The sequence below is a fragment of the Mustela putorius genome, unplaced genomic scaffold (genome assembly GCF_011764305.1).
Source record: "Mustela putorius furo isolate JIRA1106 unplaced genomic scaffold, ASM1176430v1.1 tig00003845_pilon_pilon_pilon, whole genome shotgun sequence".
Classification (NCBI taxonomy): domain Eukaryota; kingdom Metazoa; phylum Chordata; class Mammalia; order Carnivora; family Mustelidae; genus Mustela; species Mustela putorius.
In genome coordinates, this window is record NW_025421998.1 from 92,127,031 (window position 1) to 92,151,658 (window position 24,628).

Sequence of the window (24,628 nt, forward strand, 5' to 3'; positions counted from 1 at the left end):
CCAGGATCCTGGGATCGAGCCCTGCATCAGGCTCTCTGCTTAGCAGGGAGCCCACTTCCTCCTCTCTCTCTCTCTCTGCCTGCCTCTCTGCCTACTTGTGATCTCTGTCTGTCAAATAAATAAATAAAATCTTTAAAAAAAGGGGGGGGGGATTCTCTTGCACTGTTGGTGGAAATGCAAACTGGTGCAACCACTCTGGAGAATGGCATGCTGGTTCCTCAAAATGTTACAAATTGAACTTCCCAAGGGCACCTGGGTGGCTCAGTTGCTTAGGCATCTTTGTCTCAGGTCATGATCTCAGGGTTCTGGGATAGAGCCTAGAGTCAGGCTCCTCCCTCAATGGAGAGTCTGCTTTTCCCCCTCTCACAGCCCCTCCCCCACTCATGCTCGCTCTCCCCTCTCAAATCAATACATAAAATCTTTTTAAAAATACAAATACAACTACCCTATGATCCAGCAGTTGCACCACTAGATATTTACCCAAAGGATATAAAAATATAGATTCAAAGGAATATTTGCACCCCAGTGTTTATAGCAGCATTATCAAGAGTAGCCAAACTATGAAGAGAGCCCAAATGTCCATCGACGAGGCATGGATAAAGAACATGTGGTGTATATGTACAGTGGGCTATAACTCAGCCATAAAAATAGAGTGAAATCTTGCCATTTGCAATGACATGGATGGAGCTAGAGTCTATTATGCTAAGTGAAATAGAGAAAGACAAATACCATATGATCTCACTCATATGTGGAATTTAAGAAAGAAAACAGATGAACATATGGGAAGGGGGAAGAGGGGAAAAAAGGAGAGAGGGAAATAAGTCATAAGAAACTCTTAACGATAGTGAACAAACAGGGTTGATGGAGGGAGGAGGGTGGGGGATGGGCTAGATGGCATCACTTCTGTGACAGTCCAGTGAAAGCAGATAACCTGGATCTAATCCTAAGGTAGCAGCATCAGGCAGTCTCAAATTGAGCTCCATGAGCTAAAACCTTCAAATGTACTTCAGTCTACAGTAATCTTAAAAAATGTCAAAGAAGGGTAGGGAACTATTCTACATTTAAAGAGACTACAGAGATAGTCTGTAGTGCCCCTTAAAGGGGGCACTTGTTACGATGAGCACTGGGTGTTTTAAGTAAGTGATGAATCACTGAATTCTGCTTCAGAAACCAATATTGCACTGTATGTTAACTACCTAAAATTTAAATTAAAAAAATAAATAATAAAGGAAACTGCATTTCAGTCTTTTGTTATCTTATATCTCCATTTATTTTTTTTTTTTAAGATTTTGTTTATTTATTTGTCCGAGACAGAGGGAGAGAGAGCGAGCGAGCACAGGCAAACAGAGAGACAGGCAGAGGCAGAGGGAGAAGCAGGCTCCCTGCCGAGCAAGGAGCCCGATGTGGGACTCAATCCCAGGACCCTGAGATCATGACCTGAGCCGAAGGCAGCTGCTTAACCAACTGAGCCACCCAGGTGTCCCTTATATCTCCATTTAAGATAATTATTTTTAAGGGGTGCTTGGGTAGCTCCATTGGTTAAACATCTGCCTTCAGTTCAGGTCGTGATCCCGGGGTCCTGGGATCGAGCCCCATATCAAGTTCTCTGGTCAAGTTCTCTGCTTCTCTTTCTGCCTCTCCCCCTGCTTGTGCTCTCTCTCTCTCAAATAAATAAAGATAATTATTTTTATACACATATTTATATTTTGTTCATTTTTCTGTTTTGAAGAATGAGCCTTATACCAAATATATGTTTTTGTATTCTGCCTTTTTTTTTTAAACTTAACCTTTATACAATGAGCATATCCCTGAGTCACTAAATAGTCTTTAAGACTGTGCCTTTTTTTTTTTTTTTTAAGATTTTATTTATTTTTTTGACAGAGAAAGCGATCACAAGCAGGCAGAGAGGCAGGCAGAGGAGGAGGGGGAAGCACGCTCCCTGCCAAGCAAAGAGCCCAATTCGGGGCTCAATCCCAGGAGTGTGAGATCATGACCTGAGCTGAAGGCAGAGGCTTAACCCACTGAGCCACCCAGGTGCCCCAAGACTGTGACGTCTTAAAATGGCATTTATAACATTTCATTGTATGCGTGTATCATAATTTAATGTTTCCTAGTTATTTGACTTTCAGATTGTACATATGTATGTATATGTCTATTTCTTTATTTTTAATTTTTTAATACTTACGAATCCTTATCACGTATTTAATCCATCCCCCTACCCACCTCCCCTCTGGTACCATCATTAAGAGTTTGTTTCTTGGTTTGCCTGTCTCTCTCTCCTCATTTGTTTTATTTATTAAATTCTACATACGAGTGGGCGCCTGGGTGGCTCAGTGGGTTAAGCCTCTGCTTTTGGCTCAGGTCATAATCCCACGGTCCCGGGATCAAGGCCATCGGGCTCTCTGCCAGCTTCCTCCTTTCTCTCTGCCTGCCTCTCTGCCTACTTGTGATCTCTGTGTGTCTCTGTCAAATAAATAAATAAAATCTTAAAAAAAAAAGATTTTGAAAAAAAAATTCCATATATGAGTGAAATCATATGGTATTTGACTTTCTCTAACTGATTTATTTCACTTGGCATTTTACTCTCTAGATCCATCCTTTTGTCCCAAATGGCAAGATTTCATTCTTTTTCATGGTTGAGCTATATTCCATGTATATAACATACATACATATATATATATCCATATGTATACACACACATTTTTACACATGCACAGATTCCCTCTCGCTCTAAATAAATAAATATTTTTTAAAATCATTTGAAATTAAATTAAGTATTTTAAATTAAAATATTTTAAAAATTATTTTAAAAAATATTTTTAAAAATAAATATTATTTTTAAAGCTTTTAATTGATATTTCTAAATTATTTTATGGAAACTTTATCAAATCATCTATAGGCAGTATATGAAAATGATTATTCTTAGTACATTTAAAAGTTTCATAGTGTAATTATCCATCTCTGTTTGCTTCTTTCAGTTTTTGCATTACATGTTTTTCAGACTCTATCAATAAGTACATACAAATTTAGAATTGTTCTATTCACCAGTGGACTGAAACATCATTGTGCAATGTCTCTATCTCTAAAAATTTCTCTTCACATAAAGTCGGTTTCGTTATATTTGTATACCTACACCACTCTCTTTTGTTTGGTGTTTGTCTATTATATCTCCTTATATACTTAAGATGAGATGCCCTAGTGCCCCTCTCTTCACATACTTTTAAACTTTCTACCTTAATGTGTCTTTATTTTTTAAAATGTGTCTCTTAAAAACAGCATATAAGAATGATAAAAAGACATAGGGGAAAAAATAGAAAGGAAGGGGGGGTCAAGTAATTAATATTAGCTGTGACTCAAAGGCTTTGCCTCCAGAGGCTGTTTTCATTCTTACTCTGAAGGCGAGACAGGAGAGAAGACAAGGAACTGAAGGAAAATAGGGAGAACTGAGAGACCAAAACGGCTAAAAGAGGGGGAGTTAAAATCTCTGTACCGTCGGTGGTGATTAACTGTACTCTCATGAATCTTTACATGTCTTTTTCCCTCTGTCAATTTTAGTTTAATGATGAGAAGAAGTTGATGAACTTTCATCAGAATCTTCAGGATATCACAGAAGATCAACTCAGTTTGGCCTCAATCCACTATATGCGATCTCACTACCAAGAAGCTATTGATATTTATAAGCGAATACTGCTAGATAACAGGTCTGTGTCCTTTCATGGCTACTCCAGATCTCATTTTGTTAGCTTTTTCTGTAACTGATTTGGCTGAGGACCTAGTGTTCTTTCGACCTATTATCACCATGTGTTCAAATCTGTTTAGCTAATAATGTGATCCAATTAAGAACTCCTTACTCTCTAGATCAGGGTTTCTCCACTTTTATTTCACTATCACCCTTCCAAGGAGTCTTTTTGGTCTTTCCCCCACCCCGTGAAATTTTAAAACCACAGATACACTGTATGTCCATGTATATACTGAATGTATATCTATGCTTTATACTTAAAATGAATACAATTTTCCACTTCTTCATAAGGATCTTTACCCCTTTGAGGATGATATGGCCCCTGTTGAAAATGCATGGTCTAAATTTGTCATTTCAACATTGTATTAGGTTGCAGGGAACTTGCCGACAAAATTAGAAATAAAACATTCTGAAGAACTAACATTCCAACTTTATCACTGACCACTGGGTATCTCTCCCACTTCCCAAAAATATCTCATCCACCTGCCTTCTCCCCTTTTGCTTATCTGCACCCCACCCATTCCCCTTCCTAGTCATTGAGTCTGCTTGCTTTGTGTGTCTGTCCTTTGTCTGGTACATACTTATTTACAGTTTCGCCCAGTTAGAGCATGCGTTAGTTTGGTCTTTTTAACATGAACTGGTAGGAGTTGAATGCTTCCCTTTCTCCTTTAGCTGTCATCTCTCTGTCTACTTAAATCACAACATCAACATACTATAATACAAAAGAAAAATATTGCACTGATGATACCTTGCCTTCTTTATTCAAAAGGCAAGTTCATGTCCTCCTCACCTGGCTGTCAGTTTGAGCCATTAAAGATGTCTTTGTAGTTTGACAACCTTACTATGAAGTAGACTTAAACTGTTAACCTTAATTCTTTATCTAATAGGGAATACCTTGCCCTCAATGTATACGTGGCCCTATGTTACTACAAGTTGGATTACTATGATGTGTCTCAAGAAGTTCTGGCAGTTTACCTTCAGCAAATTCCTGATAGCACCATCGCACTCAATCTTAAGGCCTGTAATCATTTTCGCCTTTACAATGGCAAAGCAGCTGAGGTAGTGATGGAAATGTGTTTTTTAATTTATTTAATTCCACTTTGAATAACCCTATACTTTTTGGGTTATTCATAAGACTCTATTATTTGTATCTCCTAATTAATACAATATCCCTTTGTTATTGCCAGGGTGATTCTGTAAGAACCAACCATATATTAATATTTATATTGATTAGATATTCTTAAAAAATGTTGATTTCTGAATTCTGTGTGTCTAATGTATTGGAGACGATCTTTACCTAGATGCTTTACGTTACCTTAAATATGTTGAAAGTGGACAGTTGTTCTTTTTCCTCTAAAATAGGTTTGTGGCTCTGTGGTTCATTGTCACCAACATGTAAATCCCATCACAAACCTAAGATTTCCATCTGTCTTTTTCTTCAGTGCCCCATCTAAACATCTACCAGTTCCTCTCAGTTCTGCATCTTAGCTATCTCTTCTCCTCTACCACTGCTCTAGTCTGGGCACTCCTCATCTTTTATTTTGGTTCTTTAAATAATTTCCCTGCCCTAGTCTGCCCTCTCCCGTCTAGCCATTGATGTTATTCCACACACCATGCTTTCCTGCTATCGTAGCTTTGCGTATACCATTCTCGTTTCCTGGAAGGCCTCATTCTGCTTGGTACAATTCAGCATCTCTTTAGGGTTACCCCATGAGGCAATAGTGGTAAATGTTTTATAAATACTTAGAAGTAAGCTAACTTCTAGGCATATGCAGAATGGTTTGTATCTATTATTTAGTTTCTCTGGCAATTCTGTGGATAAATTCTGCTACAGCTCTCTTTATATAGGAAACTGAGAGTGCATAGTAGGCCATACAAGGGACCCCCTTTTATTTAATGTTATACACACACACACATACATAAGCATATATAGAGAGAGGAAAAAAAGGAGGGCATATTCTATACTATATGTATTTATAGCTATTTATTTATTTATGTGATAAACAGGTGATTTTTTAGAAGGTTTTATTAAGTACTGTCTGCACCCGACATGGGGCTCAATCTTATAACCCCAAGATCAAGAGTCACCCACACCACCAACTGAGCCAACCAGGTGCCCTATGTAGGCTATTTTTAGATTAACAGTGTGAGAGGGGCCGTGGAAATTACTTCCTCAACCATTATTTTAGTTGATGTCAGAAACCATCAAAATTTGATGTAAAATTTGTGCATGTGTCAAAATTTTAAAATCCCACCCTTGTCCAAAAAACAGTTTCAGCTGGTATCATGCCACTGGGGGAGGATGGAAAGGAACTGAAACCAGCAAACTAACTCTATCAAAGCAAAATTCACTATGTAAATGCCATAGCAAGGGACATTATTTCCATATTTTAGCTGACAGCAGACTCAGCTCCTGAGTGAAACAGTGTTTATTAATTGTGGGAGGGGTGGCATGGAAAGCATGTGCCCTTAGCATAGGCCCAGATTGACTTTTTGTGGCTTATGTTGATAAAAGTGATCTGTTGTGGCAATACAAATGCCCACCACTTCAATTGCTTAGTATGCAGTCGAGCAGTCCATTTATATGTTATGTACAATACATTCTTGGGTGTACTCACTGCAACTACAAAGTCCCCCGGGTCTGCCTAATTGGCTAATTTCCAGCTCCAGCAGTTTAATAGTAAACTGGTAGAGTTTATGGTCTTTGGTAAGAACAAATAAAAGAAATATATTCTTGCCTTTCTATCTTGAGTTAATCTTGGGAGTTCTTCCAAATTTTTTCCAGTCTATTAAATGTTTACATTTTGTCTGCACATGTTCTTTCCATAGTCTAATATGGGTAGCATGGTTAACCATATTCTGGAGGTCTAGCATGATGCAAGTTAGGGCACCAAACTGTATTACCTGTCACCCAAAAGACATGCTTTTTCATTTGAAATGGTGTCTGTGCAGGTTGCATATTAATTTTATAATGTATTTCAGCAGTCAACAACAATGTCAAATGTACCCTGACAAACTTTTTTTTTGGGGGGGGGGTGTTAGCAATAGAATATAGTTTGTGTTTGCCCATAATTTTATTAAGCCACTTAAAAATCAGGCATTCCTCCAGGAATTTGTATAATACATCCAATATTCTATGGCTCCTTCTCTCATAAACACCAGTAGCACTCTGCCCTTCTGTAGTAAGCATGACATAATGTGTAATGATTCACTTAATTCTTGAGGTAATTTAAATAACTTGCCCAAAGCTTTACACCTAACAAGTGACAAATTCAGATCTCAAACCCTTGTCTATGTGACCCTTATGTCCACAGACTTGACTGCAAATTTAGGGCTACTTTCTTCTTTTCTCTTATGTCTGATTATATATAAATAGATGAATGGATAGATAGACAGATACATATAGGTATATTTATAGATATATATATAGGTATATATACATACATAAAATAGCATGCGTACTATTTGATAGTTGCCTAATTATCTTTCATCTAGACAAGCTCATTGAGTATTGAAACTGTGTCTTTTGACATGTGTGTCCTGGTACCTGGCACAGTGCACACACAAAGCTCTCATTCTTTTCACAGATATGTGCAATCATCAGCTCAGTTTTAGAGCATTTGCATTACCTCAAAAAGAAACGCCATGCTCCTTAGGAACTCCATCAACCCCCGGCCCCCTATCCCCCCAGCCCAAGCAATTGCATATCTGCTTTTTGACTCTAGATTTGCCAGTTCTGGATATTTCATATAAAAGTAATATACAACGTGTGAACTTTTATGACTGTCTTCTTTTACTTAGCATGTTTATAAATTTCATCATGTTGTAGCCTATAATGTACTTCATTCGTTTTTATGACCAAATAATATTCTATTATGCGGATACAGTACATTTTGTTTTTCCATTCATCAGCTGATGGACATTGGGTCATTTTCACTTTGGGCCTATTATGAATAATGCTGTTATAAGCGTTTGTGTACATGTTCTTGGGCATGAGTTGAACATGTTTCCATTTCTCTTGGTCTTATGCCTAGGAGTGGAATCAGTGGGTTATATAGAGTTCTATATTTAATTGAGGAACTGCCAGGCTGTTTTACAGAGTAGCTACACCAGTTTACATTCCCACCAGCAGTGTATAAGAGTTTCGATTTCTCTACATCCTTGCCAGCAGTTATTATCTGACAATTTTTATTGTGGCCATCCCGTTGGATGTGCAGTGGAATCTCATTGTGGTTTTGATTTGCATTTCTCTGATGACTAATGATGCTGAACATCTTTTCGTGTACAGTGAGTGCTGCTTTCAGTTCTGTGCCCTAGGCATCTCACTTGGCCAGCCGGAACTAGGGCTTAAATAAGAATTGTCCTTATGATATAAAAGATTTTGCCTTTTCACTTTCCTTTGCTCAAGTGTGCAGTGAAGCTTTCCAGAGATAGCATATTTCAAAATACATCAAATGCAGATAGAGACATACTAATCTAGCTGTCCTCTTTTAAGCCAGACATTAAAGAGATTTGCAAAAATATAAAACAGTACTATTCTTCTCACTAAGTTTTTGTTCCATAAATGCAGTTTTCTTAAATGAAAAATATTTATGTTAATGTGTAGTGGGCTTCTTCTTATGTTTGATTAATTGAATACTTTAAAATTTCTTTTTTAACTTCTAATACAATATATATTATACTATGGGCTATTTATATGGGCTGTAACCCACGTAAACAAAAGCTCTTTGGGATCCTTAACAATTTTTAAGATTGTAAAAGATATCCTGAGATCTAAAAGCTTGCAAACTGCTGATCTAGCCTAATATTTCCAAACACTTTAGAATTGCTGCTGTGGACAAGAGAAGGGATTAATGAAAATTTTGCTGAGGGGGTGCCTAGGTGGCTCAGAGTTAAGCCTCTGCCTTCAGCTTCATTCATAATCTCAGGGTCCTGGGATCAAGCCCCACATCAGGCTCTCTGCTCAGCGGGGAGCCTGCTTCCCCCACCCCCACCTGCCTCTGCCTACTTGTGATCTCTCTCTCCCTGTCAAATAAATAAATAAAATCTTTTAAAAAAAAAGAAATTTAAAAAATAAAAAGTTTGCTGAGGTAGATGCTCAATTCCATATGTGATCAAACAGAACACGTTTGTAGTGGTTAGTGAGAACAATCAAGAATTTAATTATTTTATCCTGAGAAACTTAGCTACCTAACTGATGGAAGTAGAAAAAGGAGGAAAGGAAGATAACTCAAAATTATAGATTGGCGGGTAGGAATAACAAAAAGCTGAGGGAGGATAGGTGAGTCTAGGGTATTAGCGAAGATGCTGGAAATGGCTGGCCATTTGTTCTACAGGGAGTGAAGGGGGTGAGAGAATACAGAAGAGATCTGATAGGTCTAATAAATGATAGAAGCTATTTTAATTGTGCTATATAACAGTGCAACTGAAAAGAGGTACTAAGAGAATTTGAGATGGGTGGAATGGTCAGATTGAAGAATCAGCCCCAGTTTTAAAAGTTTAGCTCCTTAATCACCTTTGACTCTGCAAGAAAAGATTAAGTAGGAGTCTTCAGACGTGAGCTCACCCATTTCAAACTTGCTGCTTTGTGTAAGTTTCAAGTCATTTATTGTTTATAAGCCTCAATGTTCTCATCTGTAAAATGAGGTTAACAATCACACTGACTCTTCGAGTCCTGAGGAACAAATGAAATACGAATGAAATGGCATGTTAAATTCTGTGTAAACTATAAAACATTGTGCAAATATGTGGTATAAGTACTATACACTTGTCATTTTCCTAAGCCTTTCCTTTTTTAATTTCAGGCAGAACTCAAAAGCTTGATGGACAACGCTTCTTCTTCCTTTGAGTTTGCTAAAGAACTCATCAGGCACAATCTGGTGAATAGCAGTTTCCTGTCTTGACTGAATTGAGTCTTATAGTCCATTTTGGTATATCTCAGCAGTTAGAAGGGGGAGTGAAGGGAGATATTGCAAGAAATACTTCTCTACTCCAAGTAAACTCTTGTTATGGAGAAAAGAAAAACAAGTTTCAGATATCAGGTTCTTAGCTCCAGGAAATCCTTACTGGGAGGGCAGTAACACATGCATAATGTTTAGAAGTGCAAGGCAGTGCAGGGCCCAGGTGTTCATTTTGTTGGCAAAGACCAAGAAACATGTATCCTTGTAGGCTACAATAAATGGGAAGGATTTTTCTGGTGAGGTCCAACTCGGGTTCACCTTTGAAGGATGGCTGAGATTTAGAGGGTTCACGGAAAACAAGGATATGGAATTAGAACAAAAATGACATAAAAGAAAAGTCATGAGCAGGCTAAGTTTACTAGAACAGGAAGTGTGCCTGCAGTATAGTGAAAAGGAAAATCTTAGTGGAGAAGTAAAAAGGCGGTCAGGTTGAAAGCTGGACTGTGATGACCATTGATTAAAAAAAAAAAAAAGTGTTCGTATTCAAGTTCAATTTAATTGATCATGCAATATTGTGGATACGGAGCCCCTTCTTTCAACTCGGACACCTGGGGACACTGGGAAAATGCCATGATATTGCTGAGTTTCAGATCCCTCATGTGAGAATGGCATCAATAATAGCTACACCTGCTCCTTCTGATTTCTCTGTTCTTTTTTTAGCACCAGTTCTGCTTTAGGCTCTCTCCTCCCCTTCCCCTCTGATTTCTGCTTGGTCACTTAATCCTGTTGATTCTTTCTTGGCAAAGTCTTATATTTATTCCATTCCTTCTCTAATTCAGGCCTCTATCACAGATATAATTTTTTCTGGATAATTTCTATTATGAGCTTCTGCCTCCTTTCACTTCTCATCTAGTTTATCAACTTAAATTTTTGTGGAGAGTGATGTGTTAGAGATAGTAGTCTGGAAATCAAGCTTGGAGAGAGATCAAGACTTGAGAGCAGATTTAGGAGTTTTATAAGAGAAATGATAGCTACAGTCCTGACAACTAAACATGGAAGAAAGCGAGTAAGTTGACTAGTGTACTGGGAATAGGAGTTAAGCAGTGAGAGAATAATAAGCCACAAAGTTTTGAAGTGTGGCATTAAAAGGAAAGAGAAAAATAGGGCACTCTCCAGGGGGAACAGTACACCAAGAGAAAGATTTTTCAAGAAAGCAAAAACACTTGTGTATGTTTAAAGCTGAGAAGTAGGACCAGGACTAATGAAGATAGAATAATTAATAGAGAAATAAGATCCAGATTGAGTTAAAAGTTATGAGATCCATGGACTGGGAGAACAAACATTGTCAAAACGTTTGTATTACTCAAAGCAATTGGGTAGTACAAGCCCAATATCCAATTAATTAATTAATTAATTAACCCAATTAATACCCAATTAAATCCCAAATAGGGATTTAATGCAATGCCTATAAAAATACCAGCAGCATTTTTCACAGAACTAGAGCAAACATTCCTAAATTTGTATGGAACTATAAGAGACCCCAGATAGCTAAAGCAATTTTGAAAAAGAAAAAAGAACAAAACTGGAGATAGCACAATCCCAGATTTCAAGATAGAATACAGAGCTATAGTAATCAAAATACTGTGGTACTGGCATAAGAACAGACAGAACAGAATAGAGAACCCAGAAATAAACACACAATTATATGGTCAATTAGGAAGCAAGAATATGCAATGGGGAAAATTCTCTTCAACAAATTGTGTTGGGCGGACTAGACAACAACATGCAGAAGAATGAAACTGAAACACTTTCTTATAACATACACAAAAATAAATACCAAATGGATTAAGAACCTAAATGTGAGACCTGAACCATAAATATCCTAGAAGAGAGCACAGGTAGTAATCTTTCTGACATCAGCCATGAAACATTTTTCTAGATCTGTCTTCTGAGTCAAGCACAACAAAAGCAAAAATAATATTGGGACTACATCAAAATTAAAAACTTCTGCACAGCCAATGAAACAGTCAACAAAACAAAAAGACAACCTATTAAGTGGGAGAAGATATTTGCAAATGACACATCCCATAAGTGGTTAGGATCCAAGATGTATAAAGAACTTAAACAACTCGGGGTGCCTGGGTGGCTCAGCTGATTAAGCGTCTGGCTCTTGATCTCAGTTCAGGTCTGGATCTCAGAGTCATGAGTTCAATCCCTGCCCTGCACTCTACACTGGGTGTGGAGGAAAAAAAAGGGAAAAAAGAACTTCTACAACTCAACACCAAAACTCCTGAATAATCTAATTTAAAAATGATCAGAAGACATGAACATTCTCCAAAGAAGACAGACATAGAGATAGCCAACAGACTATGTAAAAATGTGCAACGTCACTGATCATCAGGGAAATGCAAATCAAAACCACAATGAGGTATACCTCACACCTGTCAGAATGGCTAAAGTCAAAAACACAAGAAACAACAAGTGTTGGCAAGGATGTGGAAATAAAGGAACCCTTGTGCACGATTGGTGGGAATGTAAACTGGTGCAGCCATTCTGGGAAACAGTAAGGAGGTTCCTCAGAAAATTAAAAATTGAATTACCATGTGATACACTAATTCCACTACTGGGTAATTACCTGAAGAACTTGAAAACACTAATGCAAAAAAATACATTCATCCTTATGTTTTTTGCAGCATTATTTACAATAGCCAAATATGGAAGCAACCCAGTGTCCATCAATAGATGAATGGATACAATAGAGTCCAATGGCTACCGTGGAATACTATTCACCCATAAAAATGAATGAAATCTTGCCATTTGGGACAGCATGGATGGATCTAGAGAGTATAATGCCAAGTGAAATAAGTCAGTTAGACAAAGACAAATACCATATGATTTCACTCATACATGGAATTTAAGAAACAAAATTAAAAAAGACAAACCAAGGGACGCCTGGGTGGCTCAGTTGGTTAAGCGGCTGTCTTCGGCTCAGGTCATGATCCCAGCGTCCTGGGATCGAGTCCCACATCGGGCTCCTTGCTTGGCAGGGAGCCTGCTTCTCCCTCTGCCTCTAGCCTGCCACTCTGTCTGCCTGTGCTTGCGCTCTGTATCTCTCTCTCTAACAAATAAATAAAAAATCTTTAAAAAAAAAAAATAAATAAATAAAAAAAAATAAAAAAATAAAAAAGACAAACCAAGAAACAGACTTAACTATAGAGAACAAGCTGGTGATTAGCAGAAGGGAGGCGGATGGGGGTAGGGGGAAGTCGGTAATGGGGATGAAGATTACACTTACCATGATGAGCGCTGAGTAATGGAGAGGATTGTTGATTACTATATTGTACATCTGAAATTAATAGAACACTGTATATTAATTTGTACTGGAATTAATTTTTTCTAAGTCTGGAGATCAAGAAGACAAAAAAATTAACCTTAGCAAACGAAGGGAACGTCTCAGACAAAGAAGAATCAAGAAAGCTGACCAAGTGGATATTTTTTAGTTAGAAAGGAGAGATTAGGTAGTTCATATCTGATGGCCTTGATTTCTGTATATTTACTTGTGAAAAAACTTGCTATGTGCTAGACACTGTCCTAGGTTCTGGGTATACAAGAGCACACAAACCTGCTTTACTGAATGGTATTTTGTTTTAGCTTTTCTCTATAGCATTTACTGTCAAATGAAGTAATACTTATGTGTTTGCTGTTTGAGGCTGTCTCCCCACTTGAGTGTAACCTATATAGTGACCGGAGTGATTATTCCTGCTGTAACCCCAGTGCTTACTACAATCCCATGCATACAGTAGGTGCTAATGAGTGTTTACTGTGTTAATTAAATATTACCTACTATGTACCACACATTTAGCCCACTTTAACTCATTCAACCCTCATTAATAATCCTGATAGGTAGGCATCATTAATGCCATTTAGAGATGAGGAAACAGGCTCAGAAAGGTTATATAAATTCCTTCATAGAGTTTGTTCATTTGTCTTTAGAAAAAAAGAGACAAGAGAGCAGGGAGCGCCAGAGGGAGAGGGAGAGAGAGAATCCTTGGACTCCATGCCAGGCGGAGTCCGTCGGGCTTGATCCTACAACCTTGAAATCATGACCTGAGGCAAAATCAAGAGTTAGATACATGGGGAGCCTGCCTTTGGCTCAGGTCCTGATCTAAAGGTGCTGGAATCAGGCTCTCTGCTCAGCAGGGAGTCTGCTTCTGCCTCTTCTTCCTCTGCCTCTAACCCTGCTTGTGCATGCACGGGCACATTCTCTCTCTCAGATAAATAAAGCCATTTTAAAAAAAAGAAGAATTAGATGTTTGACTGAGCCACCCAGGTGCCCCATTCTTGGAGCTTTTGATACAAAATATCTGTCTAGAAAAATGTTTTATTAATTTTGGGGTACTTTAAAGAGTTTTCTGCAGTTCTTATGAAAAGGAAATGTATACAGGAGGCTTATGCCTTTGTTCTGTTTTTTACACTTACTATAATTAAGATAATAGCCTGCTTTCAATGGGGTCAAGGTGGTGTCTATACTGAGAGCTTCAAAAATATATTGAAAATATAACTGAGTACCCAGTTATAAGTGGCAATTCCTTAATTAAACTTTTCCACCAATAAATATATTCATACTTACTGCCACAATAACTGACTTTCTCTATCTTTAGGTTGTTTTCCGAGGAGGTGAAGGGGCTTTGCAGGTTTTGCCTCCCCTGGTTGATGTCATTCCTGAAGCTCGGTTAAACTTAGTGATTTACTACCTTCGTCAAGGTACGAAAAATTTGTCTTGGTCTTGCTTATAATGAGATATTTTAGAGCATTTAACCTCTAACTGAACTACTTGCTTAACTTGAAATCCATAATACTTCCAAAAATATATTTGCAACAGGTTCGTAGGAGAGAACAAATTTATTGGTGCTTATTTGTTATGTCTTTTCTCTTTATCCTCTCTCTCCTCTTCTTTTGCTTCCAACCTTCTCCCTCATTGTTTTTCTTTCTTCCTCTTCTTTTTCTGTCCTTTGTTCTCTACCCATTCTATTTCAGTTTTTCTACTGTTTTTCCTTCCCCTTCCTTGTGGTTCTTTTTCTTTGTATAATGCACATCCACATTTTCTTGAGTTTTTGTTTTTGTTTTTTAATGGTGTTTGCTCTAATTGTCTGCCTTTCTGTTTCTTTGTACTTCTGGCTTCTTATGAGAAATACTCTGATTCAAAGAGACTGGGATATTTACTCCCCCCAAGTAAGGTTAAAATTGTTAGACATGCACCTAAACAGTCTTGGCTCTAACAGTGTTGAGTACAGGATAGGAGCTAACATGCATTGGTGGTGGCACTGTGTTGTGGGCCCTGGACTAAGAGTGTGGGCCTTTTTAGGTGCCCTCATTGAGGAAAATGTAAGTGTATATTAAAATAACATGAACTTGCAAAGAGTTCTATTTGATATGTAAGCACAAAGAAATAGGCATTTGGACCAGAGTTAAATATTTTATATATTTCAGAAATTAATTATTATAAACAATTTTTCAAACTAAGCAAAATACTATGAACACACAAAATAAATCATTCCAGATTCAGCAGTCTTCACAATATTGCCATTCTCTCATCCATCCTGCCTGTCCCTTTTTACTGCTGAAATGTCTTAGAGCAAATCCCAAACTTCATGTCATTTCACTTCTGCATTCTTCATATATATTGTCTTTTTTCAAAATCAATAGTTTTACTTATATAACTACAACACCATTGCTTTATAATACTCAGACCGTATTCTTAGCTTGAACATTTTTTTAGGTACTTCATGACTTACAGTTTTCCTAAGATACTTGGTTATCTTTAGGATAATTATTCCACATTGACCTTGATGGAAAGTTAGAGGACAGATAAAACAAATCATACCTCCCATGAATGTTTGAATGCTGAAGGATCTTTTCAGGACTGTTTCAGAAGGGTTTGCTGTGGAATATAGACTAGTATAGCTACTTATTTCTTGCATTTCAGATGATGTACAAGAAGCTTATAACTTAATTAAGGATCTGGAACCTACTACTCCTCAGGTAATTGAAAATGTGTTACCATGTTGCTAACCAACTTCTGTTGAAAGTACAATTTCAGAAGGATATCAGGAAGGCATGTTAGAGAAGATTCTGACTTGTAGAATCTCAAGAAAGACCATATATATTGATTTAGGAATGTCCTGTGAGACTTTCAATATGAGAATGAACATTCTGCACTTTTTCATGTTTTTAAATTCCCTTATATGTAGTCATTTCCTCTGAAGCGTTGAGGTTTGAAAAAACTGAAATCTAAAATGCTGATGGAACCAACAAGATATCAAAGCTTATCTCACTGGTATAATTGCAGCCTCTCTTTCTCTCCTACTAGATTGTTAGTCTTTGCAGTCAGGGCCTGTGTCTGTATTTCCAACACTGTGTACACTAAGCATGTAACAGACATTGCACTTACTAAATGAAAGACTGAAAATTTTCCAGACCCCATGAAATCTAAACAGATATATTTCTCAAGTGTATTAAAAGTTTCAGCATCTTTAGTACTGCTCTTTTTATGAAACCTCTTACATAAAAACAGTACCTACATAAAAAATTTATAAAGCTGCTAAGGAAGGTGTCTGTTAAAGAATAGAGCCAAGTCTGAAAGCAATAAAGGTGAGACTCCAGGGCTCCAAAAGAGATAATATCTTACAAGTGGAGATCAGAGGATACTTTTTTTCTTTAGGAAAAGGATTATTAGCAAATAAAAGTTATTATATGATTAGAAGTGGAAAATGATATATATGATGTGGTTATAAAGAATGGCAGTGGCTAATAAAGTGATAAAAATTATTACATAAATGTTTTATTGTTAATTTTTTCCATTGAGTTGAAATAAAACTTAACTTCTCGAGGTTTCCATTGAGTTTTTCTGCTTAAGACTTTACAAATTTACCAGTGTGGTGAATTTACAAATATGGCGAATTCTGTTATATGGACACTTTCCTGAAAACCAAATGAAATTCTCCTCATTCTTTCATTCAAGCCAGGGATGGATCAGAGAAAAGTGACTCTGGGTAACTTTTGATAATATATGTAAAGTAGCAAGTTGAAATTTATTTGAAAAAGATTTCATAGCTACATATTCTTTGGGAATTAATTAGTGTTATTCTATGTTGGCAGGAGTATATCCTCAAAGGAGTGGTCAATGCGGCCCTTGGCCAGGAAATGGGTTCGGTGAGTATGAAATCACTGGTAATCTATAGTTGCAGTTATAATGTATGGAAAATATCAAGATGAATGTTCAAGTTTAATCAGCAGTGAGCTTAAAAATAGGCTTATCTGCAGTTCCTTTCCTTTCTTCATATTCCCCAACCCAGGTTCCATTATAAAAAGAATTATGTTATTTAAAGACAAAAAAGAGAGAGAGAGAGAGAAAGCTTTAACCCTAAGAATTGCTGCTTCATCTTTTAAAAGCCCAAATTTTAAGCAGCATTTATATCTAATAATAATTGAAAATCGTTGCATAGCTTCATTCTTATTTTTAGTGAGTTTGGTTAACCTTGCAGATCCCTGAGCTATAATTTTGGCATCTGTAAAATGGAGATAATTGTTTCTTTGGCAAATACTTTATAAATATTTTAAAACGCTGTTTAAAATTAAGTTCTTATCCATCTGACTATGGCACATTAAGTCCTTTTGGGAACAAAGTAGATATAAATAAATATTTTTATGTTTTGCTCACTCTGCAGTGCCTCATATAATGGATAGGCACTAAATAGTTATTGAATAAGTGAATGAGTGTATTGAATTAATAGTCCTTGTTACAACCATGGCTCCTACCACAAGATCTGATGTATGATCAGATCATACATACATACAAAGAACAGTAAGTAAAAAAAAAAAAAAAAAAACAATAAGTATCTGTTGAATGTGTGAATGAATGACTAAATGACTGAGTCCTTTAATGAAGTTACTTTTTGGGATAGAGTTTAGGGAATCACATATTTTTTTCTTCTTTTTTTTATCTGACCCAGGGTAGGTTTAAATTTAGTTTCAGGTTATGATTCTCTAGTGCTTATGCTAATAAGAGTTTATTTGGGAGAGGATGTAAGACAAGGATGTATCTTAAATCCTGGCACATATTTTAAAACTATAATGTGTGATACAAATAAAACATTTTCACCTTCTGTCAGCTATCTCAGCTCTGCTTTGTTTTTCAGAGGGACCATATGAAAATTGCCCAGCAGTTCTTCCAGCTGGTGGGAGGGTCAGCGAGTGAGTGTGGTATGTCTGAAATCAATACTCATTCACATGATTCATAATTGGAGTTGGTCATATATTGACTGGTGAAGTCTGAATCTCTGTTCAGGGTTACATGTGTCAGCCTTGAAAGCAAAGTATCAAAGTATCAAGTAGGAAATTCTGTGGGAGAGACAGAGGAGAGAAAATTGGGTTAGCTCTTCTCAACATCTCAGCTCAAGTGGGATGAGAGATTGTATAAATAGAAGAGAATAAATGTAATCTTTACTTCATGTGGGTTTTTAAAATTTGATTCTGTTTTTTATTTGAAATTTTAATTTTTATTGATTTTTCAAGAGCTCTTTATATATTCAACTTTCATCATGTCATGAATATTTTTTCGTGGATCATTTGCCTTTTAATTTTGCCTATGCTATCTTTTCAGATATAAAATATTTAAATCTTATTGAAGCTTATCTTTTTTTTTTTTAAAGATTTTATTCATTTATTTGACAGACTGGGATCACAAGTAGGCAGAGAGGCAGGCAGAGAGAGAGAGGAGGAAGCAGGCTCCCCGTGGAGCAGAGAGCCCGATGTGGGGCTCGACCCCAGGACCCTGGGATCATGACCTGAGCCGAAGGCAGAGGCTTTAACCCACTGAGCCACCCAGGTGCCCCGAAGCTTATCTTTTTAAAATGATATTTTACATTGGTATCTATTTTAGAAAGTGCTTTCATGCCCCCACAGTTATATAATCTTCACTTATATTTTCCATCAGTAGTTTGTTGCTTTATTTTATTATTAAAGTATTGATTTAATCAGTCAAGATTGAGTGTAAGATTTCAGAAAAGGCTATTAAAAGGGCTGATAGCGGGGCGCCTGGCTGGCTCAGTGGGTTAAGCCGCTGCCTTCGGCTCAGGTCATGATCTCAGGGTCCTGGGATTGAGTCCCGCATCGGGCTCTCTGCTCGGCAGGGAGCCTGCTTCCTCCTCTCTCTCTCTGCCTGCCTCTCAGTGTACTTGTAATTTCTCTCTGTCAAATAAATAAATAAAATCTTTTAAAAAAAAAAAGTGTTGATAGTTAGCCAGTATGAACTGGTATGACTGTTTGTACCAGTTGTCTAGGGCCAGCATCTACTCTGATGAACAGTATTTGTGGTGAACTAGTTGTGAAACATTTTTATCACCCCTGGATATTCATTTTCTTTCAGATGTTTCACCAAAACCATTTATTGAATAATACTTCCTTCTTCATTTGACTCATTCATACAACAAAAATTTATTGAAGTGTTGGGAATATAGTAAACAAAATAAGTCTTCCATCCTTGTAGACATACAGTCCAGTTGAACAGACAATAAATACAATAAAGAAAGCAGTTATATAGTATATCTGACTGTGATAAGTGCTACGGGGGGAAAATTGAACAGAGCAAGAATGAATAGGAGTGCCAGTGCCAAGGGTGAGGGGCTATACTCATTCTCTACTATCTGAAACAGGAATCTAATAACAGACAGAAAGTTGGACCAGATGGTTCCGTGACAAATGATTTCTCCATTTGAGACTGGAAGTGCTAAGTTGTCTTAGATGAGTGATGATGGAGACGAAGACATGATAGTTGAATGTGCATGTGTCAGAGTGGGTAGGAGACTCAAAGCCTTGGAAGAACATCTGAGGAATACTGTAGTCTGCATGGTGTGTGTTCATTCTGGAGTCTGTGAGTTAGCCCCGAGAGAGATTATTGGTTACTCTCAAGTACAGTAACCTCCATTATATTGAGGTTTTGTCCCCTGAATAGAATCTATAATTTCAGAATCTGGAAAGATGTCTTGTAGTACATTCCTATCTCTAAATTATAAAGTAACCAAAATTTCAGCCAAAGAGAACTTTCAGTTTCATGAATATACCTGAGTAAGTTTAATAATAAGTTTCTTTTCCCATTCCATTTCAGATACAATACCTGGGAGGCAGTGCATGGCTTCCTGTTTCTTTCTGCTGAAGCAATTTGATGATGTCTTGATTTACCTCAACTCATTTAAGGTTAGTATAGAATTTTTTAGATGAGTTTGTCTACAAAATACTATATATAATGTGTCAGAAGTAAGATATTTTTAGAGGGGGGGGCGCCTGGGTGGCTCAGTGGGTTAAGCCGCTGCCTTCAGCTCAGGTCATGATCTCAGGGTCCTGGGATCGAGTCCCGTGTCGGGCTCTCTGCTCAGTGGGGAGCCTGCTTCCCTCTCTCTCTCTCTCTGTCTGCCTCTCCATCTACTGTCAAATAAATAAATAAAATCTTTAAAAAAAAAAAAAAGATATTTTTAGAGGGATGCCAGGGTGATTCAGCTGGTTAAGAGTCTGCTTTCGGCTCAGGTCATTATTAGTCCTGGGATCAAGTCCCATATTTAGGATCCTTGCTTAGCAGGGAGCTTGCTTCTCCCTCTGCCTGCCACTCCCCCTGCTTTGTGCTCTCTCTCTCTCCCTCTGATAAATAAAAATCTTAAAAAATAAATAAATAAATAGGGGCGGCTGGGTGGCTCAGTGGTTTAAAGCCTCTGCCTTCGGCTCAGGTCGTGGTCTCAGGGTCCTGGGATCGAGCCCCACATCGGGCTCTCTGCTCAGTGGGGAGCCTGCTTCCCTCTCTCTCTCTGCCTGCCTCTCTGCCTACTTGTGATCTCTTTCAAATAAATAAATAAAATTTTTAAAATAAATAAATAAATAAATAAAATCTTAAACTTTTAGAGATGTCCCTTTTACTTCAGTGTCATCGATGGTGTTAGCTAATTCCTTAAAATTATTTTTGAGTTTGTCTAGTATAACTGATATGTTATATTGGTATGTTAATATTCAATGTGACCTATTCTTGGGATGTTTTTCAGAGTTACTTCTACAACGATGACATCTTTAACTTTAATTATGCCCAAGCCAAAGCTGCCACAGGCAACACAAGTGAGGGTGAAGAGGTGGGTACATGCTTTTGATGCATTCAAATGTTTCTATTTAAAAACATGATTATCCTTTAACTTTTTGAGGAATTCCCATACTGTTTTCCAGAGTGAAACAAAATAGATGAACATAGAGGAAAGAAGAAAAAAGAGAGGCAAACCATAAAACAGTCTTAACAATAAAGAACAAACTGGGGATTGCTGGATGGGAGGGGTGAGGGATGGGCTAAATGGGTGATGGGAATTACGGAGTGTACTTGTGCTGAGCACTGAGTGTTGTAAAGTGTTGAATCACTAAATTCTACAACTGAAAGTAATATTATACCATATATTAGCTAACTGGAATTTAAATAAAAACTTGAAAAAATATAAAAACATTTTTATCTTTTTCTCACTGAAATAAAATGTTCAGGGGCAAATGATTATGAAAAGTTCCTTTGTCCTTAGGTTACATTAAGAAATACAGTGTGAGGGACATATAGATTTTTTAACCATATTACTATTTTCCTTTTTCTGCTATATTTTATAAAAGCATAACATACATTGAGAAAAGTATCCAAATCAAAGTATACAGTTTGATGAATTTTTAAAGTCAACATACCCAAATAATCCATCCTTAGATCATGAAACAGTATTACCTTAACCCTGTAAAAACCCTGTCATCTTACTGTTTGAGTCCGTCCCTTTCTCCCAAGGCTAATCACTATGACTTCTAACTCCATGAATTGATTTTCCTGAATCATTCAAAGCAATTCCATTGAATTATTCAATTAGATTTTGTTATTATTTAGCAAGTTTTTCCTTTTATTATTCAAATTCTAATTTTTACCTTACATTATGTCTTCTTTGTGAGTTATTTTAAAATGTGTGTCATAATTTTCAAATGTGTCCCAGACTATTTCATTTTGATTTATAAGTTAATCATATTGTGGTCATCCAGTGTGCTCTGTATTACACCAGTCCTTCAAAATTTGTTGAGACTTGCTTTACTGCCCAGTAACATGATTATGTGTCCTTGAACAAAGTAGGTGTTATGTGGTTGTTAATTATTCTGTTCATATCTTCTTTATCCTTACCAAATTTCTTCAGCCAGCTTCTGAGATCAGTAACTGAGAGTGGTGTGTCAACATCACCACAGTTTTGTCCTTTTCTTAGCAGCGTGAGGAGAATTTGACCATCTGGAAGGCAACACTAAGTATTAACCTAAGGCAAGCCGATAAGGTATTTTTACGACAAAAATATCTTCATATTTATTTCTTTTCTTTCTTCTTCTTGCAGGTTTTCCTTTTAATCCAAAGTGAGAAGATGAAAAATGATTACATTTACCTCAGTTGGTTGGCTCGGTGCTGTGAGTCTTCTTTTAAATGTTACAGAGGAATCCTCTTTTTCTTCTCTGTTGCATAATCTTCTGGATGGAAATTACAGTGAAGAGTTCTAATTTTGTTTTGTAGAATGAGTAAACCCTGAAATTGAGCATTGTTCATGCTGCTCTGTGAGGATGGTCCTGTTCATGTATTATGTACATTTACCTTGTGATTAGTTCTACCATACGATGTTGAGCTAGCATGAACAGTCCTGAAAGATGCCAAGTTTTTCTATCAGCCCTGTTAAAGTTTCCAGAATGTCAGTTTACAGGGTTCTTTGTTAAGTGATACTGTTGCTAATTTTACCTTTTCGTTATGAAGCAGGCCTGAGAAGTGATAAAATGTCAAAAACATAATATTTTGTATGTTTCCCTGTCCCTTCATTATCTTTTCTTGCTTCTTTTTTTCCCCTTGCATTTCAAATGTTCACAGAGTGTTTAAAATCAGGAGCAAGCAGCAATTGGTGTTCTAAGTGAGGCTGAAACTATATAAGTAGGATTGAATGAATGATACATGACTTTTAAGCAGATGAGCAAAGGGACCAACTGGAAATCAACCCAGTCTAGAAAGATATAATTATGTAAATCCTAACTTAAGTATTGTACATATGGTAGAGTTCTGGTGGAGAATCAGCTTAATGCTAACATTGCAAACTTTCTACGTGAGTGATGTTTACCATTTCTCTGTCTGTTTGGAAACTAAAACCAAAGCCAAAGAATAGCAAGATGCAGAATTAGATTTCCTATACATTTAAGAGGCAAAAATCTTTCCGTCCTTTTGTAGATATCATGAACAAGAAACCAAGACTAGCCTGGGAACTTTATCTTAAGATGGAAACCTCTGGCGAGTCGTTTAGCCTCTTACAGCTCATTGCTAATGACTGCTACAAGGTGAGTCTGAGTGAGAGCTAAAGGGAAAACTGAAGATCAATGTCACATACTACACTAATTAATTATTAGGGAGAAGTGTCCTAGAGATTAAATGGCCATTGGTAAGAGGATTCACATAGAACTACCAGAAATGTCATCCCTGGGCTCTAGCTGGCTCAGTTGGAAGAACATGGGACTCTTGATCTCAGGGTTGTGAGTTCAAGCCCCACGTTGGGTGTAGAGATTACTTAAAAATAAAATCTTTGGGGGTGGTTGAGTGGTTCAGTGGTTCAGTGGGTTAAAGCCTCTGTCTTCGGCTCAGGTCATGATCCTGGGGTCCTGGGATCGAGCCCCGCATCAGGGTCTCTGCTCAGCAGGGATCCTGCTTCCCCCCCCACCCAGCCCCACCACCTGCCTGCCTCTCTGCCTACTTGTGATCTCTGTCTGTCAAATAAATAAATACAATCTTTAAAATAAAGTATTAAAAAATAATAAAATAAAATCTTTAGGGGCACCTGGGTGGTTCAGTTGGTTTGGTAGCTGACTCATGATCTCAGCTCAGGTCATGAGCTCAGGCCCGTTTTGGGCTCCATGTTGGGAGCTTAAATAAATAAATAAAATTTTTTAAAAAATGGAATGTCATCCCTTTTATGAACAAAATGAGCTCAGAGATAGCATTTCAGGGTTTTACATGTATATCAAGTATGTATACATAAAAATGAAATATGAAACAATATATATGAAACAATGATTTAGAGAGGTGGTTTTAGATTTCTAAAGGTCGTGTGTGAGTCTTTAGATACCATCCAAGTAGAGATATTCATCTGGTAGTTGGAAACTTGGTTCTGAAGCTCAAGAAGGATGTCTCCTCACATCTAGAGACTTAGATTTGGAGAACTCATCAGCATTTCAATAGTAATTAAAGCCCTGGAAAAAAGATTACCCAGGTAGGGTAGGAAAGTGAGAAGAGTATAGAGTTGCAAACCAAACCTTGGGGAATACTTAAGTGCAAATTATAGACAGGAGAGACAAAGGAACTAGAAAAAGAATAAAAAAGCAATCAGATTTAGTAAAGGACTGGGACTCTATGTGTGTATGCGGGAGTGGGTCTGTGTATGTGTGTGTGGCGGTGGGGGTGGAGTTGGCAAGGAAGGGAGAAGGAGGGAGGACTTTTGGGTCCTAACCTATAGATAAAAAGCTTTTTGACAAATTAGCCTCAAATTCTGGAGCTCAGGTATTCATGTGAAAGGTCAGGGTTAGAAATGTAGTTTTAGAAGTTAATAGGGGCACCTGGATTGCTCAGTCAGTTAAGCATCCAATTCCTGATTTTGGCACAGGTCATGATCCCATGGTCGTGGAATTGGCTCCGCATGCTGGGCATGGATCCTGCTTAGGATTCTCTCCTCTCCTCTCCTCTCCGCCCTCCTCTCTGCCCCTCCCCTTTCCCCACCCATGTGGGGAAAAAAAAAAAGAAAGAAAGAAAGAGAGAGAGAGAGGAAAAAAAGTTAGCAGTAGTTAATGGTGGAGGTGGTGATAGTACTAGGAGTAATAGGAGTAGCAGAAGCAGCAGAGGATGGGAGAGAATGGAGGTTAACCAGTAAAT

General features: G+C 37.4%; 1 protein-coding gene across 4 annotated transcripts in view; it reads left to right on the plus strand.

Moving 5' to 3' along the window:
* The window catches only part of TTC26 (tetratricopeptide repeat domain 26), a 46,636-nt gene that overhangs the window by 14,194 nt on the left and 7,814 nt on the right, over positions 1-24,628 (plus strand). For all 4 annotated transcript variants that reach the window (XM_013049950.2, XM_045063030.1, XM_004741673.3 and 1 more), the window contains exons 6-16: positions 3,556-3,701; positions 4,627-4,798; positions 9,544-9,618; positions 14,301-14,403; positions 15,626-15,681; positions 16,798-16,851; positions 17,838-17,901; positions 19,805-19,893; positions 20,727-20,810; positions 22,071-22,140; positions 22,940-23,046. In XM_013049950.2, the coding sequence (XP_012905404.1) occupies positions 3,556-3,701; positions 4,627-4,798; positions 9,544-9,618; positions 14,301-14,403; positions 15,626-15,681; positions 16,798-16,851; positions 17,838-17,901; positions 19,805-19,893; positions 20,727-20,810; positions 22,071-22,140; positions 22,940-23,046 (1,020 nt within the window). The remainder of the gene's footprint in view (positions 1-3,555; positions 3,702-4,626; positions 4,799-9,543; positions 9,619-14,300; positions 14,404-15,625; positions 15,682-16,797; positions 16,852-17,837; positions 17,902-19,804; positions 19,894-20,726; positions 20,811-22,070; positions 22,141-22,939; positions 23,047-24,628) is intronic.